The sequence below is a fragment of the Scardinius erythrophthalmus genome, assembly GCF_964197995.2.
Source record: "Scardinius erythrophthalmus genome assembly, chromosome: 24".
Lineage (NCBI taxonomy): Eukaryota > Metazoa > Chordata > Actinopteri > Cypriniformes > Leuciscidae > Scardinius > Scardinius erythrophthalmus.
The window spans coordinates 23,279,524-23,302,809 of NC_138244.1; the positions used below are offsets into that span (position 1 = coordinate 23,279,524).

The window sequence follows — 23,286 nt, forward strand, 5'->3', positions numbered from 1 at the left end:
GATGAGTGGCAATAAATAGTTGAATGGAATACATGTATAATTATATTAGACTAATTGGAATACAATATAAAATATTTGTAAGTATAAAGAAGTTCTAAAACAACATATTCTAAAATGACAAAATACTGAAATGAAAGAAAAAACTATAAAAATACATTTATTGAGTGCACCTAACTGGTTGTACAATGGCTTTGCCATAAATGATACATAATGACTGCTTAATAAAAGGATTTTACTATATTATGCAAAAGCATGATCAGATATATTATGAATTTAATAACTAAAAACACTCACTTCACAAATTTCATTGTAACAATTGGACATACAAAAGTGGTGAGCCACAAATTTAAACAAGTTAGTCATGAGGTAACTTTAATATTGTCTTTTGTATGAAGATCTGGTCTGATAGTTGTCAAGGTTGTTAAGGAAGAGAAGCTTATAGAACTGTGGCTTCCTGGAATGCTTCAATCCATCTGAGAGAGAGAAAAAATTATATAATATGATTATATTTAAATGTAATATTATTATGCAATTATTACTACATGTGTAGCTTCATATTTTACAATTATATATATATATATATATATATATATATATATATATATATATATATATATATATATATATATATATTACCTTTCGAAGATCTGTCTGTCACTTGCTCTGAAAATGTAGTAGAGCATGTCTTTGTGATAAAGTTTAAAATGCAATGAAGATTCTGGTTTCTCTGTTCGGAGAGAGAATCCGAGAAGGGGTAGACTTTCCAAAGCTGCAACATCCTGTATGGATACAACAATTAAAATAATATATAAAGGCTAAATAAATAACAAAAAAATCAAACTGAAAATATTTAACACAGTGTATAAAATACATTTATCAAGCACAATGAACTGGTAACAGTGGATTCATTAGCTGATTAAAAATACAATAAAGTGTGGTCATAAAGCGAAAATATAGCAGCATAACACAATTTTTACTACATCATGCAAAAGCACTGAATAACTACAAAACATTCACTTCACAATATTATGTAAAAGAGAAAACTAAAAAAGCAGTTTATATTGGTGGACATGCTGTGTACTGTAAAAAATAAGGAACAACTTAATTTTCCTTAATCTTTTGATGAGAAAAAAGTTAATTGAATCTAAGCTGAAAAAACTGCTCACTCGTTTGCTGGAAGTTTGATGACAGAAACCCCACATTAACACATGCTTGGCCAGATTTACACATCAATTACTATTTGTGTGCTTAGAAACTTGACCCACCAAGTCACTTGACAGTAGATAGATACTATCATTCCAAAACATAGGAGTAGCATTTATCATTTCAGTCCGTTTCAGACTCTGATTTTTCAGATTTATTTTCTTATTACACCTTCTTGGTATTATTATGCTCAATTCACCCGTGCATGCCATGCCAAATTCCAAGCATTTGTCTTAGTAGCCTAGTCTTTCATCAAAATAGTTTTATCTCACACCATCTAATCCTTTATCTCAAGGTTTCTGGTTGACTTGTCATGTTTACAATTTTTTAACTTGCAGCAAACTGTCTAATTTATTTCATAAATGGAGATCTCCAAATTAAACATATAGAGTCATGGTCAGAATTATTGGCACCCATGGTAAATATGATCAAAGAATGATGTGAAAATAAATCTGCATTGTTTATCCTTTGATCTTTTTTTTTTTTTTTAAGCACACGAATATAACATTTCATTGAAGTAAAACAAATGAAAGTGGAGGGAAACCACATTATCAAATAAACGTTTTTCTCTAATACACGTTAAATATCTAAATAGAAGTATATTGCCAAATATAAGATTTACAATTTTTAGCACACTGACTAGGAGCATGAAATTATCCAACGACGACTCCCTGTTTCACAGAAGCATAAACATGAGGAACACAAAAGTCTCCCTAAACTCCCTAAATCATCCATCACAATGGGAAAAAAATATATATATATTTCTGATGAACAAAAGATTGTTGGGATTCACAATATATAACGTGGCTTCCATAACCTACTGTATCCAAAGCACAAGAAGCTCATTTAGTCTATTCCAAAACCCATATAAACAAAATATAGACTTCTGGTAATCCACATTTTGGTCTCATAAGTCCAAATACATCATTTTGGATCTAACAGCACCCAAAATAAATGGCATAGCAAGGGGGAGGAGTACATACTCCAGGAGTTAAACATTAGATGTGAAAATTTGTCATGAACTTGCACACTCAATGCCAAGAAGGCCCAGAGCATTTGGCCATTTTACTTATTTTACAGATATTGATGACATTTTTCTCTGTTTTATTAAGTATAGCCTAGTACGTTTAATATATATTTTACCTTTAAAGGAACTGTAATAGTAAATATATTAATAAAAATATCGGTAACACTACAATATGGTTCTATTTGTTAAAATCAGTTAATGCATTAACTAACATTAATAACAATGGGTAATACATTTGCTACAGTATTTCTACATCTTTCTTAACATATAACAATAGTTTATAAAAATACAACTGTTCATTGTTTTTTCATGTTTGTTCACAGTGCATTAACTAAAGTTAACAAATAAAAATTTTGATTTTATTAATGTATAAGTAAATGTTGAAATTAACATTGATTAATAAATGCTGTAGAAGTATATTTTTAATTCTTAGTCCATGTTAGCAGTGTAAAGTGTTATCAAAATATATTTTTATGCTCAGAGGTCATGTACTCATTTATGCTGAGTTTTTCATTATATTAAAATTTCTGAATTTATATAATCTTACCTCACTGGCAGCATATGTGTACAGAACTTTGTTCATGATGACAAACCAGAACCGTTTCCACGGTTTCCTGTTAGCTTTCCTGTTGGAGAGGTCCAAGTAGCCGCTCATCGAGGACCCATCTGTGTTAGCTGAAACCTAAAATTAATAAATGGATTCAATTTACTGACACTACTGTTCAGAAGTTTGAGATTTCTAAGATTTTTAAACGTTTTTGAAAGGAGTATTTTTTAAATAGAAGAATTTTTTTGAAAAAAGTATTTTTTTAATAATAAAATCATTATTATTATCAAACAGTTGTGCTGGTTAATATGTTTGTGGAAACCTTCATTTTTTTATGATTCAAAAGCATTTATTTGAAAATCGTTTGTAGCATTATAAATGCATTTACTGTCACTTTTGATTAATTTAATGCATCCTGCTGAACACTCGCGTAGCTACGGACCTGTCAGTCAGGCCCATCTAGTCACTCAGTGGCCTCACAAGGTAGCCTAGGAAATTATGTTGCGATTATAACAATTTTGACCTATAAAAATAAATCTTAATGTTTCTTGATTCTTGTTTGGTTGTCATGGTGATGACGAAATGCCCGCGTAGCGCATTTCGGAGTCAGACTCAGATGATTGCGAACAGCCCATCCCCCCTTCACAACGACGAGCACATTTCACAGAGGGACACTGAAGTTTAGCTAAGTAACGTTATGTTAAACTAAAATGAAAACAGAGCAACAAGTTTGTGTCAAAAAGACCACGGCCACCACAGGAGGAAGATAATGCAGATGTTCAGGAGAATTGACTGCATTGTTGGACAATAACGAAATCATTGCAGTGTTCAACTCTTAAGGGGGTCGCACACTGGACGCGCAGCGCCGCGTCTAGGACAACTCTCACCTGAAAATCCGATAATGTCAGCAATTTTCATTCAAGCAGCTGATTTCTGTGCATGAATATAAAACTAAACGTATATTGCAGCCCAGGGTGAAGTCAGATTCATTAACTACGATTTGAGACAAATAAATGTAAATTTAATATAAAACTATGTAAATAGCGCTCTGTGGCGCGGCAGGATTTTGAACAAGGTCCTGAGCCGTTGCTGGGCGCAGCGGACAGACACCGCCGGTGTGTGTAGTGTACACTACACTCAGAGAATAATGTGTTCGAATTTAAAACTGTGTGCGACCCCCAGCCCCGTCGTCTCCTGTTATAAGCTAGTCATCAAAAGTAAGCAAATCTACGTTTATGTAGTTGCCTAGTCAATGTTGTTTATATAACGTGGTTTATGTGGCCGCTGAGCCAGACTATCACCAAGCATTGTTTTTGGTTTTTACACACTGTCCACTACTGTCCTGCTGATTTGATGATGTTGTTTCGCATCTGTCAGATGCGCGTGTGTGTGTGGTGTGGCCTGGCCGCGCGCAGTGGAAATGCTGTTCTTATCGTTATGTTCTTTATTAACACTGCTTATGATGACATACATGCTTGTGCTCTGATTAAACTGTGGTGTATTCAAGCAGGTGTAGTTGTGTTGGCCTATTTTGATAACAGATGCATTTTAGGCTGTGCCCACCTGATTTTCTCTGGGCCCACCCACATTAGCCGCGTTTCCACTGTCGGGCCAGGGCCGGGCCAGGGCTTTAAACGGGCCGTGCCGGGCTAATGGCCTCGGGCCAATAGCACCGGGCATGCGTTTCCACTGTCGGGCCAGAAGCTCCACAGCGCTTCAGTAAAACACGCCCGTAACACGCCTCTCTGGGACAACGTCACACTAACCCATCATTTCACCAACAAATGGAAGTTTTATCGGAAAACTAATCAGAAATCACTGGAAACAGCGTTGAAAACAAACACGATAAAAGCGGCCATTTGCTAGCTTTTTTTTGTTTGTTTGTTTAGCAGCTACTTGAATATTTAAAACCCAAGCATCGATGTTTTATCACAGGTTTACAATAAAAAGTGATACATTGATCATAATGAATTAATTTATGTAAAAATTGCACATTAGTCACTCAGAAATAAATTACCGTTAGGTCTATTTCACAAAAGAAAGAGGACACACTTACTTTTTCAGTCGCGTCTGTTTCTTTAGCCTATCTGGTAACTTAGTTACAGGACATATTTACATCACATTTAGAAAAAATGATAATTTCTACAAATATAGGCCTACGCCATATGACCTGAGGAGCTTTAGCAATCCCATACAGATATTTTCAGTCAGAGAAACAGAGGAAGCTCCCGAAAAAAAAAAGTTACTTTATTTTTTGATAGTCCGGTTTAAAGAGACGAGACGTAGGCTATGACAGATAAAATAAAAACATGACTGTGATAGCCTTTAATATTGGTCTGATTTCTTCAAGCGTTCGCTGTTGTTTTTTTTACTGTGCGTATCTTCAAGCGTTTACTATGTTTACTATGGTAACGGCTAGCGCGCATAGTCTTTTGCATCACAAACAGAAGGCATTCAAACATGAATGCGATTTAAATTATTTTATTTTTAAGTCTTTAATGCTGACAGAATCATCCGGCGCTGCCGTCTCCCAACGGTAAACTCCTCCTCTGTTGGTAACCACTCCTCTAGTCCGAGCTGGCCCGCTTTGGCCCAAGGTATTCGACGGGCCAGAAATCCTGGCCGTTGGCCCCGAGTAAGCCCCGATCAAGCCCCGGAAGTGACAGTGGAAACGCGACTGGCCCTGGCACGCACTAGCACGGCCCGGCCCTGGCCCGACAGTGGAAACGCGGCTAGTGTGATTCCTGGCTACGCTACTGCTGCTGAATAAAAGTATCCATTTCTCATCAAAAAAAAAAAAAAAAAAAAATCCAAACGTTTGACCGGTAGTGTATGAAATTAACTCATAAATGTAACTCATACTAGTCAGATTTATAGTAGTCAGTTTTACAGTTTGCACAGGTGTTTTTAATTAGTCAGGCCAGAAAAAAAAAAAACTAATCTCTGGATTTGCCAAAGTTTGTTCATTTATTACTTTGTATTATTTTCTCATCCAATTTTTTTTTTCTGCCTACCTTGCTGCAAACACCCTTCGTTTCAACAGGGTTTTCAGATTTCACTTTTTTTTTTTTTTTTATCCAGAGAGCATATTTTCACCTGCCAAAAATGCTTGTAAACATATCATGTTTGAATTAAATCCCTCAAGCATGGTTGATAAATCAAATACTAGCATTATTTTCACAAAATTATAGATTTAAATATCACACATCACATATTACATGTCTTTAAGATAATTTGCTAAACTATGCTAAAGGCGGTACAAGACAATTGTCTATGGCTCAATACACTGTGAAACTGTCTTTATTATATTAAGTCAGTTTTGATTGGCATTTAAAAGACAGTTGCAGTTCTTTGGATCATCACCTCTTTTAGGGCTGCTGGTATTTTCTTCTGCTTTCTGAATGGAAAGGAACCAGGGGACTTAGTAGGCGAATTACTGGGTTCTTCGTCACCTAATATGAGTAAAATGTCACACAGGCTCTTATTTTATAGAAATCAATACAAATAAATAAAAATACATCAAAGCAGACAGTGTTTCTGTATGAGTGTGTTTGCATGATGAACCTGAATGGCTCTGCTGCAATGCAGAAAAGCAGAGATCGCAAACTCGCGCAAGGCGATTCTTCATATATTTCAGTGGCTGTTCATTAGTCGAACAGGCCTGACACACAACCTACATGCCAAGAGAAAAGAATGCATGCACACATAAGCATCACTGAACAATTACTACGCAACAGAAAGACTGAAAGAAAACATTACACAAGTAAAAAACAATAATAACATTTTCCTTACAATCACATATAAGAACACTTTCCTTAAATATTTCTTCAAATAAAAAAGTAAAAAGTATTTTTTAAATAATATAATTTTTTAATATGAATTATAAAAGGGGCTATATGTATATCATTTTCATGTATTAATCGACAAAGCTTTAACAAAACTTTAAAAAAAACAAGACCTTCCCTGCCATCCTAGGTTTTCAAAAATTCCATTTTTATGTAAAGAATTTGGGATGTTTTTGCCAGGAAAATCAAAAGATGTGACGTTTAGAACCTCTCTCTTCCTTTCAATGACATATGAAATGAATACAATGTTCAGGATAATGCCGTAAGAGCTCTGTACTGTATGAGAACTGTTTTCTCCATGCTGCTAAGAAAAATTTACTAAATTAATAACTAATATTTTTTTCAATGGAAATTAATCAACACTAAACCTACTGCTTTGAGACGACTCTCCTGTTTATAGTTTTTTGTTTAAGAGTTGTGTGTGTGTGTGTGTGTGTGTGTGTGTGTGTGTGTGTGTGTGTGTGTGTGTGTGTGTGTGTGTGTGTGTGTGTGTGTGTGTGTGTGTGTGTGTGTGTGTGTGTGTGTGTGTGTGTGTGTGTGTGTGTGTGTGTGTGGTGTATAGGGTATAACTGCTGTGATCTTTGTAACTGTAAGCGGGGCGGCCTACGAACTCCTGTGTGAGTCTTGAAGCTGACTTCTGCTGATGAAACTGCAAACTATCTTCAGTAAAACTTTTCTTCAATTTATTATAATTCTGACTCCAGGTCTTCTTTCAAACATCTGGTCCTTGGGTCCTAAACTGTTACCCCCTAACAGAGTGATTGGATCACACAGTGGACATGCAATGCCACACTGGTTTTGCTGCTTGTGATCAGATTACCAAGAATGGAATTTAATATCAGATGTAAATGGGGTCTAAATGGAGAAAAATCTTCTCACCTTCCCACAGGCTCTGCAATGGTGGCGTCTCCAGGCGAGGGTGAACTCAGAAGTGCAGATCATACACATAGTGACTCTGTGATCTGGGATCCATATTGGGCGTCTGGTTCCCAGCTGGGCCTTAATGTCTACAACGTCTTGGGTTGCCTGGAAAATTTCATTGATTTAGTTTACAAAAAAATTGCACACATGAAGATTATATAAAGTTTATGAGTCAGTTTACCATCTCAGGGTTTCTAACTGAGGTGAAGGTGGTCTCTTTCTTGGTATAATCGTTGATTCCAGTAGAAATAGCCTGTAGCCACTCATCTCGACATGCAGCAGAGCTTTGCGGATAAAACCATGAGAGTTTGTAAATCACAAACATACACATTCAATTGTATGAATTTGTTATGGGGCATGAAATAAATAAGGCTCAAAAATTGAGCAAAAAATATTCAAATTTGATCATAATTTATTTATGCTTTTGTCATACCAAGTAAGGAATAATTGACGACGGGTCATAAGAATCATAAGAAAAATAAGGCACACCCGATGTGGTAATGCGGCCACGACGTGAAGCAGATTATACCTTGGGTGTGCATTATTTTTCTAATAATTTAACGGCCCGGAGTCAATTATTCTGCTTATACTACAGTTACCACACCTCAAAACATTGTTCAGATGATTTATTTCAAGACATCTGTCAGGTTTTTGTCCTTGTGTGTAGGACTAATTTCTCTTTACGACCTTCCAACCTTTTGTGGACGACCCCTGAAAACGTTGTTGGATGACTTGAATTCCGATTGCCCAATGATTGTATTTGGATATATGGCGGTTCAGTCCAACTCTTAGGGAAAGACAGCTTGACACTGAATACTCTGTGTCGGACTGGTTTCGGACGGTGGCATAGAAAGCTCGCTGGGCATTTAAAGCGTCTGTCCCCTATCAATCTACTTTTTTGGCCTTAAGCCAGTCGTTAAAACCATTGACAGCCCAAGCTGTTGTTTTTCGCCTTTGAGTCTGTCCAGCTGTTCTTCACTGATTATTTTATGTCTTTTGTTGTTGCCGGCTGCCTTCGATGTCCACTTCCTTTTATTTATTTTTTCATCTGGACTTTCCAGTACTGCTGTTGCTCAGTAGTAAAACTTATCATGTTCCCCATAAATATTAAAATTCACTTTCAAAAATTCTAAATTGTTTGTCATTTAGTCACTGTTATGTCTGTGTGCTATGTCGGTATTGTATCCTTTTTTCCGTTATTACAGTTAACTACGCAAAGTGATATGGAACTGTAATACGGTCAAGGCTTGGAACAACTTAAGCCGTGCGCTTCCCTAAAAATAACTGCACACCTTAGAACGTTCGTCAGCAAGTCAAATTCAGGCATAGCGTAGTATAAACCTGTATAACTTTCTTGCTTATGTGGAACAGAGGATATTTTGAAAAATGACATTCCCTTGTCCATACAATGTTGTCACTGACAAAAGAACATTCTTTAAAATTTCTTTAGTGTACATGTAGATGTGGTACAACATAAGGGTGAATAAATAATGACAGAATTAGATTTTTTTTTTTTTTTTGTGAACTTTAAGAGTAAATGAATGGATAGCACAAAAAATGAGCGTCACATCATCGACCCACATGATTTAAAACTTTTTAAAGGGGTCATATAATGGTACATGCACTTTTACAAGTTGATTGCACTGAAATGTCTGTTGGCAGTGCCTGTACACAACCATCCTATCCTGATAAAAATCCATCCAGTGGTTTTGTTTTAATCTCCTTATATGTTTGACCCTCTCTGAAATCAAGCCGTTCGATATTGTGACGTCATAAGATCGTACGCCCCTCCCGCTATTGTGATTGACAGCCGTGTTGCAACACAAGACCCGCCCTGAGTGAGCTGTGACAGCCGTCATAGTAGTCCGCCATTGTGGATATGCTGGAGCAGAATGGCGTCTAAGCGATTGTGGTGTTCTGTTCTTAGATGAAATAAGGAACACAGCAGTAATTTGGATGTTCCGGCTAAATCCGAGCCGTTGAAGAGTTTTGTTTTTGAAGCGATATGCCCAAAGGATTGACGCGGGGATTCCCTCACGGGGATTCCCCACGATCGTCCATGCTTTCATGTTTGCGCGAATCATTTCACACCAGACAGCTTTACAAACGAGAAAAAAACGGATCGGTACCAACGTGTTCCTGCTGAACCTCCAGAAAATGTGAGTGTAATGTTTTATTAACCTTTATATTAGTATTTATAATAATCTATGCGAAATTTGCAAACCTTGCTGCAGGCTTCACAATGAATGCATCTAAGGTTTACACTCAGGGTACATTACGGCATGTTTTCTATGTACGACCTTCTCAATATAATTCATAATCCCACGTTTATAATGAACAACACGTGGTTATTGTGTTAGAAACGGTGTACGCACAGAACAGAGGGGCGGGGTGAGCAAAGCTCATTATCATTTAAAGACACATGCACTGAAACGGCGTGCTGAAAACAGAGCTGTTTTTGACCAGGTAAAATTAGTGTTTTCTTACAATACTAATGAGAATTTTTAATTAAAGTATATTACAAACTTTTAATTTAGACCCTAAAGAATCATATTAGCTTGTACAAAAATGGCATTATATGACCCCTTTAAAGATTCTCACCTGGCAGATAAAATGAAAGATCGTTCAACACTCTCAATGTTCAGCTCATTTTGATACCCCTCTTGACTAGGTTTACTAACCTGAGGAAAATACAGATAATAACAGAAAAAAAGACTGAAATTTATATAAATATTGCACTTTTTACTAAAATTATTGATGACAATTTTTGAATTATTTAATTTGAAATAAAACTATATTTCATTTTAATATGATAAATTTAGAATAAAGATCTCACCTTCATCCCAGCCAATGACAGTACGTTGTTCAGTTTGAAATTGCCTGATGCTACTGGCGTGGTATAAAGAAGACTATCATTTGTCTGTTCAAATACAATAGAAATACATTTTTATAGAGCAAGAAAAAGTAACAAAGGGGTTTTTTTATGTTATAGATAAAAGTACCTGTGCAAAAGTTCACATAAAATCAACATTAAAAAACACTACAAGGTCTGCCTTTGATTCAATTTTCTTTTCTGTATTCTATATATTGTATTGTTCACTAATACTATCATACCCTAACATCTATGAACAAATTAAGTCCTATGGTAAAATAAAGCCCTGCACACTGAATAGAGTGTTTCACTTGGAAACATGTCTTATATACAGTTGCATTGTGAATATTGTTTCATGTCATTTTTAATAAAATTGAATGAGAATTGTGACAACTGTCACTTACTAAGAAGAACATTCGAGGCTGCATCACTTTCCTGGAGAGCTTCATCAAGATCCCTTCCTTTAACAAAACCTAAAGAAACATAGATTGATACAGTATATTTCAAAAGCATTTACTGTTGCAAATAGTTCAACAAGAGTGAACTGTTGCTGTTAACCTACCCTTCCTGGTTGGACAATCACATGATTTCCAATTAAGCGGCACTGAACCTCATAGAGCCTCTGGGAGTTATCCTGTTTGAAAACAAAAATTTGCTTCTCTCAAGATTTACCAAGAAAAGTTATAGTTCTTTTAGAAAGTAAAATATGTATTCTGAATTACCTCTTGTCTTACGAATTCATTGGCATGATTAGCCACCTCCTTTACTATCACTAGGGCAGCTGTAAAGATTTATAAAGATATCATTTTTTTCCATATAATAGAAGATTCAGATCAGGTTTTAGTTGTACTGTATGTATTTAGATGATTTAAAGGTGTGCCTAATAATGGAAGATTTCGAGAGCTTTTATTTTCACCTTCTGCATCTCTGTAGTCTGGAGATTCTTCATCTAGATTGTTCAAATAATCTGAGGAAAAATTTAATATTTAAAAATATGAGAGTAATTAAAAATATTTGAAATGCATACATATATATATGTATATATATATATATATATATATATATATAATAAACAATAAGAAGTTGCCATTTCACTAGCTCATTTTTCAAGAAACTTAATCCAAACTTTTACTCAGCAAACATAATCACGTGTTGCAAATGCTGCCTCCATGATGCTGCCTTTAGTTTCAAACCAATAGAAGTTGACTGTAATGTAATTCTAATAATCTACAATAATCCTTAGTTACTTATGTAATCAGTGAATTGGATTAATAATTACATTTTTTAAATTATTGTATCATTAAGCCTCTACTGCTTACACAACACAAAACATGTGGCCTGTGGCGCACAAATCAGATTTCTGCTTTGTAAATCTGATTATGTGTTTGCTGTAGTAAAATAAAAGCATTAACGCCAACATACCCGACATACCACACAAAAATGTTCTGAAAGCTCCTTGTGTTTAGATATTTGGATGTTACAACTGGCCATCTGGAAATGTCCTTGTTTATGGCATTTGCTAAGTCAAGCATTACTGTTACTCTTGATCTTCCTCAGGAAATCATTTATACCAATCATTTATGCATTTATACCCAGCAGGGCCGTGCGCAGGGGGGCTAGAGCCATAGGCCGGGAGCCAGGTCCACTCCTCAGGATGTTTTTGCTACCTTTTTTTCACTATTATTTCCTATTATCTTATACCTTGGGCCATCACAAGTTGATAATGAGCACCCCCAACTCGGCCCCGTTTGGTCTCAGGGGCCAAAAAACACCCTTTTTGGGAAAAGCTTTTGGCGGAATGATGTAATTGTGAATATAAAGGTACTGCAGCTACATAAATGGCCATATAACCCTAAAATTTTGCATGGTGTATCCTGACACATAGGGGAAACTAGCAGAAAAAGATTCTGGGCATTGCTGCCTTTTTTCTATCTGTTATTCTTTATTCATTATATTTTCCCTATTGAATCTATTGCTGATTCTTCAGCTCTGTTGGAGTTCAAATAGCCAATTTAACTGATCAGAATCACCCTTAGCCTTTAATGAGAATATAGCTGGCCGACAAGTACGGGTAATACATTTGTTTTTGACTTTTCTAAGTGCACAGAACATCCCTGAGTATACTATAGGTTGCACTGAAGGGGGACCCTGGTGGTTAGCTGCTGGACTATTCCCCCCACATCACGAAGTGTTTATTACTTCACAATGGGGGTCTACCTATGTTTTTTGATTTGTTGGTCTATTTTTTGTTTTTGTGATGTTCTGATTTTGTTATATAGTTCTAATATAGTTCAGGTTTGGTCACCATTAATGTGGTTTACAAACAGTGTCTTGCTGTGGTTTAAATGCAATGTCAGGAATATAGGGTGATTACCCTTAACGTAAATGGTTTACACAATCCAATTAAGAGAAGCAAGGCTATTGCAAAGATGAAAAAGGAAAAGTTACATATCATATTTTGGCAGGAGACTCATTTCAACAGTGCAGAACACGAAAAATTAAAAAAACTAGGGTTTAAGAATGTATTTTACTCATCCTATAAGAAAGGGAAAAGAAGAGGGGTAGCAATACTAATTTCTAATAGTGTAAATTTTCAAGTGGTTTCTGAATTTACTGATAAAGAGGGCCCCATATATCTTAAGATATAAGAGTATGTTTTAGTTAAGGGATTTCTAGATCAGAAAGAAGTTACACTAGTTAACGTATATATAGCCCCTGAGCAGGACAATTCCTGTATTAAATAAAATTTTCAGTTAATTGCTTCTGAATCCTCTGGGGTTTTAATATGTGGAGGAGACTGGAACACCCAAATACAGCCTAAACTCGATTCCTCTAATGCACTAAAGAGGTTATCTTCTAGAGCTAGTATAACGAAAAAACTTTTGATGGAGATGGGACTGATTGATGTGTGGAGGGATCTCCAACCAACAGACAAACAATTCACATTCTACTCTGCAAGTCAAGATGTTTACTCAAGAATTGATTATTTTTTTATTTGTAAATCAGACAGGCACAGAATTATAGATTGCAAGATAGGAGTCAGAGATATCTCTGACCATTCAGCTGTCTACTTGACCCTGCATTTAGATAATAAAAAGAAGGATATGTTGTGGTGACTTAATACAAGCATTTTGAATGATAGTACATGTAAGGAATACGTCCAAAAAGAACTGGGGGATTATATGGATAACGATAACGGGGAAGTTTCACCAAGTGTCCTGTGGGACGCCTTAAAATCAGTGATCAGGGGAAAACTCATAGCTCTCACATCGTATAGAAAAAAGGAAAGAAGTAGAAGGCTGCTTGAACTACAAGAAAATCTGAACCTCTTAGAGAGAGAACATGTTGAGAAGAAGAAACCATATATATTAAATCAAATAAACAATGTTAAAAAGGAAATAAACAAATTATATGAGGAAGAATTAGAGAAAAAAGCTAAATTCATTAGACAGAGATATTATGAAAATGGCCCTAAGGCTTTGAAGCTGTTGGCATGGAGGTTAAGGAAGCAACAGGCTGATAATACAATATATGAAATTAGGGATCCCAAACCCGAAAAAGTTTGTCATAAGCAAGAAGATATTCACAATATTTTTGAAAATTACTATAAAAATCTATACAAGGAACCAAATACAACCAGCTCACAGGAAATACATTTATTTTTAGAATCACTTGACTTACCTTCCATAGGTGAAGTACAAAATAAAGCCCTAATGGCAGAGATCACAAAGGAAGAAATAGGGAAAGCAATTTCAAGATTAAAAGTTAATAAAGCGCCGGGAACGGATGGCTTTCCAACCGAGTGGTATAAGGCTTTAAAAGATCAGTTAGTCCCTATACTTTTTGATTGCTTTAACTATACACTTAAAGGAGGTGAACCACCAAGAACATGGAGTGAGGCAATAATTTCAGTTATTCCTAAAGAGAGTAAAGACAAAAAGGAGTGTAGTGCATTTAGGCCAATTTCTGTATTAAATGTGGATTATAAATTATATGCATCGATATTAGCTAAAAGACTGGAAGATATAATACCAGAATTAGTGGATTCAGACCAGACAGGATTTGTACGTGACAGACAGACACAAGATAATATTAGGCGGGTGCTGCATGTAATTGATCATGTCACTAAAGAAAACATCAGAGCAGTAGTAGTTAGCTTAGACGCCGAGAAGGCATTTGATTCGGTTCGCTGGGAGTACCTGTATTTGGCAATGAGAAGATTGGGTTTTAAAGATGAGTTTATTAGATGCATAAAAAATGTTGTATTCATCACCAAAGGCTAGAATAAGGATCAACGGGCATCTCACTCAAAGTATTAACCTGGAAAGAGGCTGCCGCCAGGGATGCCCTCTCAGCCCCGTCCTTTTCGCTTTATTTATTGAGCCCATAGCACAATCAGTTAGAGACGAACAGGAGATAAAAGGTATTACTGTTCGAGGTTTCGAACACAAGATTTGTCTGTACGCAGACGATGTTTTGTTGTTTGTTACTGCACCAGAGGTTAGTATCCCTAGGTTGATGTCCATCTTAAAAAAATTCGGTACTTACTCGGGATATAAATTAAATGTTCAAAAAACACAAATCTTAAGTTATAATTACACCCTTCAGAATGACATACTGAGTAGATTTAAATTTAAGTGGAATTCACCAAGTATTAAGTACCTGGGGATTATAATAACAAAGGATATTTCTAAATTGTTTGATAGAAATTATGGTCCTAAAAGTAAGAACATTAAATCAGATATAGATAGGTGGTCCCAACTGCCCCTAGAGATGCATAACAGAATAGATGCAGTAAAAATGAACATGCTCCCCCGACTCTTATACCTCTTCCAATCCTTATTAGTTGAAGTCCCTTTAAAACAATTGAATGAGTGGGATAAGTGGACTTCAAGATTCGTATGGGCGGGTAGGAGGCCAAGAATTCAATTTAAAACACTGCAGCTACCGAAAGAGAAAGGGAGTAGATCACTGCCATGTTTATCAGATTATTTCAAGATAGACCTTTAGCATGCTGCTGTAACCCAGAGTATACAGCAAAGTGGAAGGATTTGGAGATTTCGCAGTTGATTGTACCATTGCAATCGGTGCTGGGTAGCAAACCTCTGTATGAACAGTATTCTAAAAGTTTAAATCAATGGACTAAGGTTCCTTTTAGAATCTGGTTTAAAGAATGCAAATCTCCGTTACTTGAAAGACAATCTAGACTATTAAGATGGATTGCTTTCGACCCCGACTTTAAACCAGCAAGGGCTGATGGGAGGTTTCAGCTCTGGTATAGACTTGGCATCACCTCTTTTAGTTCAATTTCATCAAAGGGAGAATTAGATAGCTTTCAGGAGATTTCTGATAAATTTGGTTTGGGAAAACTTGATTTCTTTAGGTACTTACAAACTAGGACTTATTTTAATAAAGAGACACGATACATGGAGAAGCATGACACTAATTTAATTGATCTATTTATCGACATGTATAAAAATAAAGATAATAGGAAACTTATCTCAAAACTATATCTAGCCATTCAATCCATAAAGAAACAATCAACAAATAAGGTTAGATTAAAATGGGAAAAAGAATCTGGTCTAGTTATTTCAGAGGAAGATTGGCTGAATATTTGTTCTGTACAGGCGACTTCTACCAGCTCGGGTATGTGGAGAGAATTCTGTTGGCGGAATCTTATTAGATACTTTGTTACACCCAAGTTAAAATCTATTCAGTCTTGCGAGTAGGGTTGGGAATCGAAAGAAATTTTCCGGTTCCGGTTCCGATTCCGGTTCCGCCAATGATTTCGGTTCCGGTTCCGGTTCCCATTCAATAAAAAAATATTAAAACAACTAATAAAAAATAGTAGTAAGGGAAAAATCCACAATCCTTTTTGTGTTTATTTCTTATACTTGTCAAATGAGTTTAACAGACTGAACAAATTCAACATATTGTTAAGCAATTTTTGCAAAAAAAATATTAGTTTTTCTGAAGGAAAATAAAAATGTCTGCATTGTCTAATAATTTGGGACCTCTCCTATAGCTTATTGCAGGGGTGCCCAATCCTGCTCCAGCCGATCGACTGTCCTGCACAGTTCATCTCCAACCCTAATCAAACACACCTGAAGCAACCAATTAAGGTCTTCAGGATCACTTGAAAATTAAAGGCAGGTGTGTTTGATTAGGGTTGGAGATGAACTGTGCAGGACAGTCGATCGGCAGGATTGGGCACCCCTGGCTTATTGTATCTCCAGCAGTGGAGAATACCCTCTCAGAAGGGGTAGAATATACTTGAATGTAAGATGTGTGTACAGTAGAACAGATTATTTTTAAAATCGTTTTGAATGATTGATTCATAAAGACTTGTTTCATTACTGGATAAATCAGCGCTCATCTAGCAGTTAATAAACAGAACTGCATGCGTCTTGCGGAAGAACACTGTTGCCGGAGCTTCTTCTCTCTATTTATGTCTATGACGAGTCACACAGGTACTACTCCGCAGCGGCTGCGATCCGCCAGTCTAAAGTATAGTCCGAGTATAAACGCTTATTACAGGCTTAACGTAGTAATTCTGGATAAGACAAAAACACGGTTTGAAAAAAAGGCATTCATGATCCACTCGCTCATTATATACATTTTGTAAATTCTGAACACAAAAAAGTTACGGACTGCGTCTTTATGAATGTTTTGAAGATGTAATCGATACACTCGTTATTTGAAGGCAGCGACTTTCAAAAGGTGATTTACTCTATTTTGGTTGCTACCGTAGACATCAGTTTATACTCGAATTATAAACTTTTATCTCAGTACTTCTGTAATCATTTGAATATTTGTAACAGAAATATCAATAGCCTAAGTTACTGTGTGATTGTAAAGCTGTTTCAAACAGATTTGAATGTTCAAGGGTGAGGTTTTTGTAATTTAGGAATAAGATCGCGTGGGTGTTTTAAAGATCTTTTAAAGATTAATCATGCAGCTCTACTCTCTCTCTCTCTCTCTCTCTGCGTTGATATCTGACGCAAAACGTATTTGAGTAGCGCGAGGGCTTTTCAGTGCATTCATTACTATTTTAATATGAGGTGAGACGTCGCTATTAAAGGATAAGTTCACAGCACTGAGTACTTCGCCCACACAGCGCACCAGAACCGTTTTCGGAACCGAAACTTAGGAATTTCGCACGGTTCCGGTATTTTTTCAAAAACACTACCGGTTCTGGATAAGAACCGGCTCTCGGTTCCCAACCCTACTTGCGAGAAGGGAAGTGGTCTATGTTGGAGGAAATGTGAGGAACAGCTGGCAGACCATTTGCATGTATTCTGGAGCTGCCCAGCCATTCAGTCATATTGGCAGTAGGTAATACAAGTAATACATTTTATTTTCGGTGATGGAATTGACTGCTCATTTTCTACAATTTACCTGGGCAACTTAGCAGCTCATTTGATGAGGAAAGACAAGTACCTTATAAAGATATTATTAGCAGCCAGCAAGAAAGCTGTAACACGAAAGTGGCTACAAATTGAACCCCCAACAAAGGCTGAATGGCTGGACATTATGACCAGTGTCCAGAATATGGAGAGGATGACTTTCGCTTTAAACCTACAGATGGATAAGTATTTGCAGTATTGGGAAAAATGGATTGTGTTTACGACTTCATGACATGCTTATTGACCTATGTATCATCTGACATATATACTTTCATCTATTTTGTTTTATGTAAGAATGTATGAGTGACCAAACGATTGTTCTGTTTTGTTTTGATGTGATTGTATGTTGTTATGGCTGTTTTGTTTTTGTTTCGTTGTTGTTGTTTTATGTATTTTCAAAAGGAAAAAGAATACAAATAAAGTATAAAAAAAAAAGAAATGTGGTGGGTTCAAAATGCTCATGCAGAAACGCATTTTCGAATGCACCCGTCCCCAAGATTGGTTTGCAGCGATCGACCTGAAGGACGCGTACTTTCATGTCTTGATTCTTCCTCGACACAGGCCATTTCTGCGCTTTGCGTTCGAGGGTCGAGCATATCTGTACAAGGTCCTGCCCTTCGGGCTGTCACTGTCTCCCCATGTCTTCACAAAAGTCACGGAGGGGACCCTTGTTCCCATGAGAGAACAGGGCGTGCACATCCTGAACTATTTCGACGACGGACTCATATTAGCATACTCTCGAGATCAGTTATGCGAACACAGGGACCTCGTGCTCAGGCACCTCAGCCAGTTGCGTCTTCCGGCCAACTGGGAGAAGAGCAAACTCGCCCCCATGCAGAGGATCTTTTTTCTCGGTATGGAGTTGGATTCGGTCGCACAGACAGCACGCCTCACAGAGCAAACGCGCTCAGTCGGTGCTGAACTGCTTGAACACCTTCAAAGATAGGACCCTGTGCAAAGTCAGGGAGGACGAGGAGCAGGTCCTTCTGGTGGCCCCCTATTGGCCCACCCGGACCTGGTTCCCAGAAATCATGCTCTTCATGACAGTCCCTCCCATTCCTCTGAGGAAGGATCTTCTGACTAAGAGACAGGGCACACTATGGCACCCGCGTCCGGACCTCTGGAAACTCCATCTCTGGTTCTAGGTGACTTACCCCCAGAGGTACTTAACACCATCACTTCTGCACGGGCGCCGTCCACGAGACGTGTGCCTTGAAGTGGAACCTGTTCGTCAAGTGGTTTTCTTCTCGCCGAGAGGACCCCCGAAGATGTTCAATAGGGTCCGTGCTTTCCTTCTTGCAGCAAGGGTTGGAGCGAAGGCTGTCTCTATCCACCCTCAAAGTACATGCTGCTGCTATTTCAGCTTATCACGACCACATAGATGGCAAATCAGGTGCCATCTATGTGCCATCTATGGAAAGCACGAACTGGTCGTCAGGTTCCTTAGGGGGCCGAGAAGGTTAAACCTTCCTCGTCCCCCCTCCATACCCTCTTGGGACCTTTCCCTGGTGCTTCAAGCTCTTCAGGATGCTCCCTTTGAGCCTTTGAAGTCAGCAGACTTAAAGCTTCTCTCTTTGAAGATTTTGCTGCTGATTGCAATGGCCTCTATCAAGAGGGTAGGGGGCCTGCAAGCATTTTCGGTCGACGAATCGTGCCTAGAGTTCGGGCCAGGTGACAACCATGTTGTACTGAGACCCCGGCCTGGCTATGTGCCCAAGGTTCCTACCACTCCCTTCAGATATCAGGTGTTAGGCTGGGTTCCATATGTGTATACTTCCACGGCTGCTCCTAATCGAAGCCCCGTGTCTTTCCCTTCGGCTAAGTTACCCAATATTCATATGCAGTACAACCTTCGGGCTAGTCCATATGTATTTTTCCACATAACTCCCTTGAAGAAAGTGGCTTCCACAGCGTTCCCCTTCCATAGAATGGGCACGCTTTCCCAGTGTTATCCAATAATCTCACTGTATGGGTTATCATGGAACAACAGTGGTGGATACGCTCTGTGTAAGCCCTTTCCTATCGTCCGTCCAGGCAAGAAGGGGTACAGGCTTACACCGGGCGCTGGATGGGGTGCAGCAGCTGTGGCGCTTTGGTAGGGATTCCTATCAGTCGGTCAAGACATACTTTGAGAGTGACCGACCGATAAGGGAACGTCTTGGTTACATATGGTAACCCTCGTTCCCTGAGGGAGGGAACGGAGACGTACATCCCATCATCACATCTGCTGCTGCCCAGCTTACCAGGCTTGGCTCCTCAGCAAAAAAGGAGCTCACCTCGCACCTGCTGCTCATTATATACCTGCGCTGCGAGGCTTAACAGTTGATGCAAATGACTGCATGCCAATGTGTATTGGCTCATTTTAGTTTTACTCGAAGTAGATTGGCCTCTCTAGCGAGATTCCTATCAGTCGGTCACGACGTACGTCTCCGTTCCCTCCCTCAGGGAATGAGGGTTACCATATGTAACTGAGACGTTTCGCCATTTGGCTGTAAACAATGTTTACCTGTACAGAAGGTTACTAACGTTTACTCTATTGAAGGTTGGCTTTTTGATAAACAGCACACTAGGGTCATCTTTATTCCTTGTGTTGTGAGGACTTTGTGGACTTTAATAAATCTCACATTTGGCTAATTCATTTTGTGTGAACCCTATGTTGCACCCTGACCCCAGTCCACCTAGGGCAGGGCTATTCAATTGGCAGCCTGTGGGCCACATACGGCCCACCAATCATCTCTATCTGTCCCAAAGGCACTCCCAACCTCCCTCCGCCTCTTTTCCTGGCGGTGTGGCTATATTTGGTTAGATATGCGAGTGGCCGTAGTGGCGCGTGCAGCTGTACGTCTATACGCACTGTGCATACCATTAACGCTCCGACTAACCTGAGAAACGTTTTCAGTCCGAATATTTCAGCAGTTATTATGTGTGTCCCGTATTTCTGTCGGTACCTTCGATACCAATCATTTGTGAATGGTGCAAATCTTTTGTTCGATCTTTGGTTCAATTATTTCCTTTCCATGAATTGGCTAAATGCGCTTGCATTATGGTCTGAAACGATTCAGATTCGTTCGGACCGCTCTGTCACTGAATCATCTGAAGCTGTTTCTCGGTCAGTAACAACAAATATAGAACAAATAGCACTGTTTTCAGTTTAGTTTCAGTTCAACTCGCAGTTTAGTTTACTTTGAACTACGCAGCACCGCCCAGTGGATAATGGAACGCAAGCTTAAAGGAGTTGCGTTTACTCCCGGTTCTGGGGCCTCATTTATAAACGTTGCGTACGCACAAAAGAAGGCGTACACCGCTCTCTACGCAATAATTGGTATTTATAAAAAGCAAACTTGGCGGGAAAATGTGCGGTCCTTCACGCAAACTCTGACCCAGGCGTAAGCACAAAAACGGGTGAAATGAGAAATGGCGACACCATCGGCAGATGGTAGAAACATATGAAAGTGTGTGAAACTGTAGACCGTTGTGTAAAAGAAATGGTAATACTGCCTCTCATAAATAACATGAAGACTTCACAAAGCAAGTTTTACAATTAACAGCCTACACAAACACGTTTGATCGATCTGCAGTGTAAAACAAACAAAATCAAACCAAGATTACAACAGAAATGCAAATTAACACATATTTGCAAAAAGATGTAAATATGTTCTGCAATAATATTAGCATGTTATGCAATTCATCCTCATAACACATCTGTAGCTTGTCAGATGCAATCAAATGGATGGTAATAAAATGCCATGATGCCATCACAATGCGTAATGATGCACAATGGCTGATCATACGCTTCACGCTTGCGCGTGAGTGAAGTTACGTTTCTTGGTTTTCCTCTGTGTTTGCCATAATTTCGCAATTGATGAATGTGGCGAGCACGACGAGGTCGAGGGCCGTGGGAGGACGGCGCGAGGCCGGTGGCGCGATTGATAATGAGCGACACGTGCGCGACGCACCGGTCTCGCATCTCTCACGGAGGAGCGGAAGCATAAAGGAGGAGCGACGACAGTGAAGAGCGAGAGAGGACAGGCCTGTGTTTTAGTTCATGTTTTGTTTTTGGTTTGTGTTGCCAGCAGTCGTCCGTGAGGGGCTGCTGGCTTTTACTTTCATTTTTGTATTTGTGTATTTATTTATTAAAATATGTTGAATGTTCGCCGGTTCCCGCCTCCTTCTTCCCGTACCAACAAACCCCGTTACATTGGTGCCGAAACCCGGGAAGAGGGAGGGACACGCTGTCGGAGAGCCCTCGCTGCTGGGAGGAATCGCGGTGCTGAGGAGGTCGGGCAGCACGAGGGAGCGTCGGCCGCCGATTGCTGCCCGAGGCGTTGGTGCTGGATCGAAAGAAGATCAGGTGGGACGGAGAGCTCGCTGCCGTGCTCCTGGGTCGAGGAGGGGTGGCTGCCGTCCGAGAGGGAGCGGAGGAGTCGCTCCCGTTCGCCGTGGGCCGGAGCCTGTTGCCGTCGGCCATGATGGGGGCGGAGCAGGGAACGGGAGGCTCGCTGCCGGCTGCCCTCGACCGGAGGAGCCATCGCCGTCCGCCAGGAGGCGGAGGAGCGTCGAGCCGTCCCCCAACGGATGTCCAGTACCATCGCATGGCACCGCGAGTGACTCTCAGCTGGTTGAGGACCGAGCGGCAGTGTGTCCGGGAACCGGATCAAGAATTTTTTTTTTTTTTTTCCTCTCTCCCCTCTCTCGTCTCTGTCGCTCCTCGTGCTTCCGTCTCCTTTTCCCTCACCTCGTCTATCCATACCTCCAGCCCAGGTACCGCAGCCGCCGTGATCGGTCCCCCCGGGGAGGGGGGAGGGGGAGTAAGCGCAGTCTCGTGGGTGCCCCCCGGCCTGCGAGGGGCGATGGGGGTATGTGGCGAGCACGACGAGGTCGAGGGCCGTGGGAGGACGGCGCGAGGCCGGTGGCGCGATTGATAATGAGCGACACGTGCGCGACGCACCGGTCTCGCATCTCTCACGGAGGAGCGGAAGCATAAAGGAGGAGCGACGACAGTGAAGAGCGAGAGAGGACAGGCCTGTGTTTTAGTTGATGTTTTTGTGTCTGTTTGTGTTGCCAGCAGTCGTCCGTGAGGGGCTGCTGGCTTTTATTTTCATTTTTGTATTTGATTATTTATTTATTAAAATCTTTAAATGTTCGCCGGTTCCCGCCTCCTTCTTCCCGTAACAACATACCCCGTTACAATGAATATTAACTTGTGGGCATTTCACGGACTATTTATGGGCAACTATGGGCGTGACATGAAGCCGCAAAAGCTGCGCTACATTTAGAATTGGTTGTGATTTATTAAGGGAAAACTGCGTAGGATGTGCGTGCGCACGGTTTTATAAATCCGAATATTTCTGTGCGTACGCACGTCCTATGTTTCATCCGTACGCCACTTCTGACGCAAATCCTACGCAAAGTTTTATAAATGAGGCCCCTGGACACTATTATTAAACAGCATTGCGACATCCAGT

At 39.3% G+C, this 23,286-nt stretch overlaps 1 protein-coding gene across 1 annotated transcript in view; it reads right to left on the reverse strand.

Moving 5' to 3' along the window:
- Positions 1 to 344: 344 nt before the first annotated feature.
- The window catches only part of LOC308684617 (FYVE, RhoGEF and PH domain-containing protein 6-like), a gene marked incomplete at its 5' end in the record, with an annotated part of 55,515 nt that continues 32,573 nt past the window's right edge, over positions 345 to 23,286 (reverse strand). The window contains 13 exons of the mRNA XM_081355883.1: positions 345 to 473; positions 637 to 779; positions 2,778 to 2,912; positions 6,141 to 6,213; positions 6,296 to 6,450; positions 7,502 to 7,648; positions 7,725 to 7,827; positions 10,145 to 10,224; positions 10,380 to 10,463; positions 10,820 to 10,888; positions 10,978 to 11,049; positions 11,138 to 11,196; positions 11,332 to 11,382. Coding sequence (XP_081212009.1) covers positions 437 to 473; positions 637 to 779; positions 2,778 to 2,912; positions 6,141 to 6,213; positions 6,296 to 6,450; positions 7,502 to 7,648; positions 7,725 to 7,827; positions 10,145 to 10,224; positions 10,380 to 10,463; positions 10,820 to 10,888; positions 10,978 to 11,049; positions 11,138 to 11,196; positions 11,332 to 11,382 — 1,208 coding nt within the window. The 3' untranslated portion in view covers positions 345 to 436. The remainder of the gene's footprint in view (positions 474 to 636; positions 780 to 2,777; positions 2,913 to 6,140; positions 6,214 to 6,295; positions 6,451 to 7,501; positions 7,649 to 7,724; positions 7,828 to 10,144; positions 10,225 to 10,379; positions 10,464 to 10,819; positions 10,889 to 10,977; positions 11,050 to 11,137; positions 11,197 to 11,331; positions 11,383 to 23,286) is intronic.